Source organism: Lissotriton vulgaris, chromosome 2_1 (genome assembly GCF_964263255.1).
Source record: "Lissotriton vulgaris chromosome 2_1, aLisVul1.2, whole genome shotgun sequence".
NCBI classification, from domain to species: domain Eukaryota; kingdom Metazoa; phylum Chordata; class Amphibia; order Caudata; family Salamandridae; genus Lissotriton; species Lissotriton vulgaris.
The window spans coordinates 46703107-46712110 of NC_141687.1; the positions used below are offsets into that span (position 1 = coordinate 46703107).

The 9004-nt window shown below is 44.5% G+C and overlaps 1 protein-coding gene across 5 annotated transcripts in view; it reads left to right on the forward strand.

Moving 5' to 3' along the window:
• Positions 1–9004, forward strand: part of PRKAG3 (protein kinase AMP-activated non-catalytic subunit gamma 3) — a 332947-nt gene that overhangs the window by 199079 nt on the left and 124864 nt on the right. For all 5 annotated transcript variants that reach the window (XM_086954427.1, XM_086954429.1, XM_086954428.1 and 2 more), the window contains one exon: positions 3849–3930. In XM_086954427.1, the coding sequence (XP_086810553.1) occupies positions 3849–3930 (82 nt within the window). The remainder of the gene's footprint in view (positions 1–3848; positions 3931–9004) is intronic.

Below are 9004 nucleotides of genomic sequence, written 5' to 3' on the forward strand. Positions count from 1 at the left end.
GTTATTTTGGGAGGTCATAAATCGTCCCCTTTTTATTAATGAAGATAGGTCTATGGTCTCGCATATAACCGGGGAGGTTTGGGAAGCTCACTATTCAAAGATTTTTAGCCCAAAAGGCATCCTATTATCAAATGAATGTGAAGATGATGCCCCTTTTAATATCAAGACTGCAAGGCATCTTAGTTTATCGCTCTCCTTGGAGGAAGTGGAAGAGGCTCTGAGAAAAGGTATTGCTCTCAAGGCCCCGAGGTCCGATGCGGTACCCTTGGATTTATTTAAAAATAACCCCCAAGTTTGGGCACCCCTCCTGTTAAATGTTTTCAAAGCGGCTATTGTGGGACGTATTCCATCATCTTGGAAAGAAGCGGTAATCGTGCCCATTTTCAAAAAGGGAAATAAAGCGATCCTTGTTGTTATCGATCAATCTCCCTAATAGATGCCTCTTGCAAACTATTGGGGAGAGTAATATTAGCACACTTGGAGACATGGGCGAATGCCTCTGGCATTATTGTGGACTCTCAATATGGATTTAGGAGAGGCAGGGCCCGGGACTGCGGAACAGTCTCTCAACTTGGACATGATTATGGGTAAGTACATAAAGGCCAAGAGTGTTTCAATTCACCTGGCCTTTATGGACGTATCCAGTGCATTTGACACTGTATGCAGGGGACAGCTCTGGTTGTTAATGGAGTCTATGGGATTCAAGGAGCCACTTGTCACCCTGCTGCGTAGACTGCATGCTGCGACTTCCGTAGCTGTACGATATGGCCCAGGTAGTGAAAAAAACGGGAAAATTGTCTCATCTGAAGGTGTTCGCCAGGGCTGTATCTTGGCATCCTTTTTGTTTTTAGTATACACAAATGGTTTGGAACAGTTTTTATTGCAAAAAGGCTTAGATTTTCTAAAATAAATGACAACCACGTACCTCTATTGTCATATGCGGATGATACCATGCTGATGACATTACCAGCAAATAGTATGCAAAATGTCTGAATGCTTTTAATGAATTTATGTTGGGACTAGCTCTTAGGGTGAATTTCACTAAATCATTTGCAATGGTTTGTGGTTCAAGTAGAACTAAAACTTGTAAATATACTGTGGACAATATGGTTATTGAGAAAGTTACAAATTGTAACTATCTAGGAAATCTTTTTAATAAAACATTAAACTGGGACTACTTGATAACGATCCAGCTTCAAAAAACAAATAGATCAGTAGAGGCCCTTTTCCGCTTCACTAGTAAATTGGGTCAAAAAACAATTGCAGAATTGATGACCTTGTATAAATCCAAATGTTTGCCAGGGGCAACTTACGGGGCAGGGGTATGGGGATACCACAAAAGTGAACAAATACAAATTATGGAGAACACATTTCTAAAACGACTTTTATCTATTCCTAATAGTTCTCCAAACATTTTCTGCCAATCGGAGGCTGGTTTACATTTTGTGAGTGACAGAATACATGTGTCCCCTTTGCTCCTCTGGGGAAAAATATTGACCTCTGAGGATTTGTTGTTTTCAAAAGAAATTTTAAAGGATTGTATGTATCTCGACATGGCCATAATGATACCTTGGTTACGTTATGTGAAGGAAACCTTTTATAAAATAGGCCTAGAAAATTTTTAGGAAAATCCTGATTCTATTAATCCGGACATGAAGATGGTCATTAAGAATGCCTATTATACTGCTTTAGGATTGTCTAGACAAGATAAACACACATCTGACAAAGTGGTTACATTACAGCAACAGTTTTACTTGTCTTTCTCCACACATATACAATGGCGTTTTTATTTGACCAGATTCCGGTTAAAAGCATTGCACTTTTTGGCTGCTTTCCCTAAGCAAGGGGGTTGGTGTGAGAGGCTGCCCCCTTGCCCGTGTAATAATGTAGCCCAACAATGCACAGTGCACTTTGTACTCTTTTGTTCACTTTATAAAGCCCCAAGAGATTGCTTTATTAAACCTCTTTTGAGGGATATTAGACCCTGCACATACTTGGAAGGTTTTGAGTACTTGAGATCATTATCAACTGCTGCTATATGTAGTTTTATTAGATCTGCTCTTTTAATTAGAAATCGTTATGGATTATGAACTTATTTCTATTGATTTTATGTATGTTTTAGATATGATATATTGTGTATTATGTATTTGTCCACGATTTCTTCTTGTGAATATGAAATAATATTAGTGATTTGTATATGTGAAATGTACCTCAATGCACTGCACTTTGTAGTTTTTATAATAGGCAGGGGCGTTGGTGTGAGAGGCTGCACTGCTGCTTATCTAATAATAATTTACATAACAATGCATAGTGATATGATTTTTTGTATATTGCTTATCGTCCGTGAATGTTGGAAATTGAAATACCATTTGTGATTTGTATGTATAATATTTGATATTTTTAATAGTATACTTTTATGATTCTCTTTGAATCGAATAAAGTTATTTGAAATGTGTGATGATGATGGTTGATGAGTGACCGTTCGAGTGCATGAGTGAGTCGTCTGTTACTTACCACCGTAGACAGGTGACGGTCAAGGTGCAAGAGTGAGCACTTCCACACTCACCGGCCTGGAGATGTGTGATGATGATGGTGGATGAGTGAGCATTCGAGTGCATGAGTGAGTCGTCTGTTACTTACCACCTTAGGCAGGTGGCGGTCAAGGTGCAAGAGTGAGCGCTACCACACTCACCAGCCTAGAGATGTGTGATGATGATGGTGGATGAGTGAGCATTCGAGTGCATGAGTGAGTCGTCTGTTACTTACCACCTTAGGCAGGTGAAGGTCTAGGTGCAAGAGTGAGCGCTTCCACACTCACCAGCCTAGAGATGTATAATGAGGATGGTGGATGAGTGAGTGTTCGAGTGCCTGAGTGAGTCGTCTGTTACTTACCACCTTAGGCAGGTGGCGGTCAAGGTGCAAGAGTGAGCGCTACCACACTCACCAGCCTAGAGATGTGTAATGATGATGCTGGATGAGTGAGCATTCGAGTGCATGAGTCGCCTGTTACTTACCACCTTAGGCAGGTGGCGGTCAAGGTGCAAGAGTGAGCGCTTCCACACTCACCAGCCTAGAGATGTGTGATGTTGATTGGTGGATGAGTGACCGTTCGAGTGCATGAGTGAGTCGTCTGTTACTTACCACCTTAAACAGGTGACGGTCAAGGTGCAAGAGTGAGTGCTTCCACACTCACCAGCCTAGAGATGTGTAATGATGATGGTGGATGAGTGAGCGTTCGAGTGCATGAGTGAGTCGTCTGTTACTTACCACCTTAAACTGGTGACGGTCAAGGTGCAAGAGTGAGCGCTTTCACACTCACCAGCCTAGAGATGTGTGATGATGATGGTGGATGAGTGACCGTTCGAGTGCATGAGTGAGTAATCTCTTACTTACCACCTTAGACAGGTGACGGTCAAGGTGCAAGAGTGAGCGCTTCCACACTCACCGGGCTGGAGATGTGTGATGATGATGGTGGATGAGTGAGTTCCTATTTAGTTAGAGCCCTGACAATGTGTGAGGGTCAGCAAGCCGGTGAGAAAGAGTGAGTGCTCTAATATTTGAGCAACCTGGTGATGTGTGAGGCACAAAGTGCATGAGCGAGCCATTAATACTCACCACTTTGAAGCTGCATGAAGGTCAGTGAGGATTTGTGCATCCTCTAAGATGCACCATCCAAGTGTTGTGTGAGGGTGCATGAGTGGGCCCTCAAAAGCTCACCATCCTGAGAAACCTGACCGTCAGGGTGCATAAGTGAGTCCACCAATATTCACCACTCTAGGAGCGCTTGCAGTGAGTCGTTTCCAGTTCCATGTACTAACCTGGATCCTCTCTCTCATCCCATTGTACAGATAAAAAAGGCCTTTTTTGCACTGGTGGCCAATGGTGTCAGGGCCGCTCCACTCTGGGACAGCAAACAGCAGATCTTTGTGGGTAAGTGTCATGGCATCATTGTAACTCACCTGATATCATTCACCTGTATAGGCCAGGGCCACCATCTGCTGGATACCTGTGCAAGGACTTGAGGACTCTTCTTATACATACGTGATTCGCTGAGAGCTGGTGGACATTGGAGAGAATAGATGCAAGCTGTATATAAGGGAGCATGATGGTCCTTGGTTTTGGTGCAATCCCATCTCTGTTCCCACCAGAAGTGGAGCACCTACCCTGAGATCGGAGGTTTTCCATCAGGCCGAAGCTCTGAAAGGTACATAGGAGGGGATTGGGCCACTCACATGTCAGTCAAGTCTTCTGCTCCTATCACCATCCGCTCTCAGCCCCCACGACCTCCCCGCCTCTACTTGCATCACTTCCTCCTGTCATTAATCCTGCTGGGAGTTACCACCTTTTCTACATCTAACTTTGTTGCCCAGGGGACCACCAAGGCTTAATGTAAGGCAGATATGCCCGAGCGCCACCAATAATGTAAATCCTTTCCTTATAGTCATTATATGTAAATGTATCACATGTCGCATAGCGAGAAAATATGGCATGGATTCTACCCACGTAGATCTACATTGAACACAATCTATCATACCAACTGGGCGAGGTCGAATTAAACTGGAAAATGAACTGGGATGGAGTAAGAAAAAGTACTGAAAGAGACGACTGATCAAAAGAGGTTGGTAATAAAGAATTGTCCTGGGGAAGAACCATGGTCAGCCGTAGATGCGCCTCAGAGCAGAGGCCGGGCAAAAGACAAAGGAAATCCATATCCAGTCCAGAAATGAAAAACACTATGCTTTTGAGATCTTTTAATAACAAACTTAGAATATTGCTGCAATGTGTTCAAATCCTTTATTAAACTAGTTGGTAGACCTTTATTCTGGCAAATTTGGGCTGAAAGATTTATCCGGGTGTTCAACGGTATCTGCGGTGATGGAAAACGAGTTCCCTTTGACATTCTAACTGAGATGTTCGGATAAAGAGTACACAAATGTTGGAAGTGTGTTCGGCTGAAAGAATAATTTACGACCACCTGCAGCACAATCACTCAGATAGAAAATCTCTAAGGTTGAAAGGATTTTAAAATGTGAGGCTCTGGACTTTAAGGCTCCTCCAGTAAGAAACTTGGGGTTCCATTTAGACATCCTTTTCTTTAAGGAACAGCACTTCTTTGACCAACTATGCTATTCTATGCTAGAGAATTCATAAAGTGCGTGGCGACCTGAGGGCATCCCAGCGCTGGCGGCCAAATAGAGCTACTACACTACGATCAGAGGCCACACCCAAAAGATCAGTTCCTAAAGAGCCAGGTCTTGAGGGGTTTTCGGAAATTCAACTTGTTATTCGTGGATGGAATGGCCAGAGCGAGGGCGTCCACGGCTTGGCCAAAGACCGTCCTCCACTTTTAGCTCTTCTGATAGTAGGGACGGTGGATAAATGTGAGTTGGTGGATTTAAGAAGCCTTTTGGAGAAATAGGGGGTAACCAGTTGGCTGGAGAAGAGACGCAAGAAGTGGGTTACCAGACAGAACAACAGAGTCCGGGAATGGGAATAGGGATTTTAATGCTAAGCCTTCGAGAAGTGGAAGAATGCCCCGAAAGTGCAGCCTAATAGCATGTTAAGTAAAAGCTTCAAAGGCATTACTGCAAAACCATATCTGAGAATGAATTATGAAAAGAAAATGAGATGCTGTGGAGCTGCAGCTTGCAAGGCCAAGGGAGCCAGCGCCGGAAGTTGAGAAAACAGAAAGAAGTAAGAAGGACTGGAGCTGAAACTGATTGGGAATGAAGGAGGAGAAGCTGAAAAAGATACAATTCAATGAGACACAAAAAAAGAACTGCTTCTGTTTGATTAATACAGGAAACTCCCAACAGGAAGAGGCCGGCTGAGCAGCAGCCATGATGGGTTGGTCTAACTTACACCTGGGGGTAGGGCGATCCACCGCGCTGAGATTGGCAGACTGCAATGTCCTCCGAGACGACGACATTCTCCCCTCACACAACCACCATCTTAACACACCTTGCGCAGCCTTCCCACGCTTCCCACCTCCCAAAACCCAACCACAAACTCCTTGAATGAGATATCAGCACGCAGCACAAGCGCTCAGAGCAAAGACGCAACTATGTCCTGCATGTACATAATAAGCGTGTGAATAACACGAGTGTTGGACTCACAGGCATGGAATATGTGAGTATCCTGGCCCAAGTGAGAGCTACGTGTAGATGAGCCAGAATCAGGTGACATGGGTAGGGGCGGCTCTAGGTTCATGGCGGCCCTGGGCAGGAAGCGTAGGTAGGGGGCCCCGGAAGAGGGGGTTTGGGCTGGGCAGAGCGGGAGGCCAGTGAAGAGGGGGGGGTCAGGGTGTTTGGAAGTGGAACAGAGCCGGAGACCGCCAAATCCCTGCCAGGGGCCACCACGCAAATATGTATCCATCCTCAGAGGATTATTATATTAAGGATATATATTGGCGAGGCGGCCCCTGGGGTTTGGCGGCCCTGTGCAGGTGCACAGTTTGCGCATGCCTAAGGCCGCCCCTGACATGGGCTAGTGTAGTAGTTTTTGTGAGAATTCAGAGCGTGATGCTCGAAGACCATTTGAGATCGCAGTCCCTTTGACTCGTAATATCAGGGTTTGCGATAGAAAAATGACTTTTCTTAATGTACAAAAGCCCTTTCAAGATCTGCAAATTCTTTCTGATTTGTAAAAGGACTTTTGCAGTTCTTTCTTAAATCCCAAATAGGACGGTGAATGAAAGGGACTCCCCTCCTAATTGCGAATTTGAAAGGAACGGATCAATGGTTTACAGCTGCATTGGCGATCACGCGGCATTGATGAGTTGCCCACCACCGAGTTGAGATAGTACCTGATGCACACGGATAAATGGGGCCTGCTTGCTCTCCCTGAATTTTACGAAAATGATAAACTTGTGTTTTTAAAAGCTGCAGCAGTTCCTTTAAGGAACTTTTGCTGCTTTTTTCATGGTCTGGCCTGGCAGCGTCGCTGTCACCAGACAATTATGTGAGCATCACTAGAGGCGGGCTTTGGCTCCGCCCACATGTTGAGAGCCAGGAGTGCATGTTTTGAATGGGCCGAAGTTGTGTGCTTCCACAAAAAAGTGCTTTCCCTCCACACAGCTGTGATCATTTTGTTCATTTATCCAGCTGGCTGAGCTTGAAATTTCAGGGGCACAAAGCTGGCATTGCAATGCTATTAAAGTGTCCTAGATGAATAGATCATTTGTGGTGTTTTGTTTCTGGCTGTAGCAGAAGCACAGATGAGAGGAGGACAGTCATTAATCTACATGGATGTTTAGGTCTGGCCTGACAGTGCAACTGTCACCTGACCTTTCATACACCAACACTATTCTACAGTTCTTTGGGGCAGATGTATCATCATTGTAGTTTGCGAGTACTTAAAAGCGAATTTTACCAATTCGCTATTAAGGACTCGCAAAATGCAATGTATGTAGGTTTCGCAATAATAATTCGAATTCCTACATATTTCTTAATTGCGAATCACAAATTGCAATTCGCAATTAAGGAATTCTTTCCCATTCATTACTATATGCCTAGGAATGTATGGGAAGACATACCCAATAGGTATTTTCAAATTGCAAATGCAATTCCAAGGGTGCCAAAAGGACACCCTGTTGCACCCTGTTGTATATGCGCCCCAATGCACTTAGAAAATTTCAAAAAACTGCATTTTTCTTGGAAATCGCAAACTACCACCAACTTAAAGTTGGTTGTAATTTGTGATTTCCTAATGCCGGATCGCAAATTTTGGGTGCTTGCAAAATTGCATTTAAGGAATCGTAATTTGCCATTCCTTAAATGCATTCACAAAATAGGAAATCACAAATTTTGCGATTCCTTTTTTTGCTTTGGCCTTTTGGGATGACACATCCCAAATGGCTTCTTCCCGTTTGCAAACGGGAAAACCCTTGATACATCTGGCCCTTTGCTTCCATACAATTGCACATTTACTTCCATGCTATTTACTGGTAATGCTTCACATTGTCATACAATATTCCTCTAAAGCCCGACACATTGGCATTGCCAATGTTTGTTAAAAAAAAGTGTGCAGCTTGGAGTTCACTCATATGGATGGTGGTCTGCTGTTTCCTACAGCCCACCACCCCTGTGATTGCAGCCAATCACAGGAGGTCTCTAAGTGCGACCTGCAACATGAATATTGATTAGCCTGGTCGTTCTGCGACCCCCTGGGGTTCACTATTTATTTTGTCAACTGCCTAAAAGTAAATTGGTTGGTTTGCAAAATCTGATATGAATTGCGAAAAAGTGGTGCACATTTTGTGAATCCGAGTGCATCTGGTACGTATTGTGTTTTTTTATGATCGGTACATTCCAGGACTTTGCCCCACAGTAAGAAAAGGAAGTTGACGCGTTATGTGCAGTGCCAAGGCGGCAGTGCCAGCACACAGGGGCCTGCAGGGACATGCATGGGTGTCTGCTCTCTGCTGGTGCACGTGGGAGAGAGAAAAGTGTAGGCCAGCCGTTTCACCCAATGATTATTTCGGCATTCCATACCCTTTTCCTATATTTTTGTTGCCCTGGAGAGTCTTTTTAGGTCGAGCGACCTATCTCAATGCGCATGCGCATTGAGCGGGAGCTCGATATATAGCGCTTTAACAGACTTTACCTAACTGGGCGATTTGGTGCTGTGCCCGTGGCTTTTAGGTCAATGCGCAAGCGCATTGACCTAAAATGCGCGTGCACAGCACCAAATCGCCGTCTGTTCCCTCAGCCGCACTCCTCCCACAAGGCCCCTGCTGCTTTCACACCCTCTCCCCGCTCCGCCCCCTCCCCTGCCCGCCAGCAATGCTAATTAACGCAGTTCCAGCATCTAAGCACAGGGGCTGCATTAGATCTTTAACATTAAACAATTGCAAGTAAATGTAAAAGGGCTACAAGCTTCTGCTCAGAAACAATCAAAACAACACAGCCCTTTCATTTTTGAAATCCTTCCAGTTGCTGAGGGATGGTATATCCAGGATGCTGTTTCTCAACCCCATTGCTCCAAACCTTGGAACTAGCTCAAC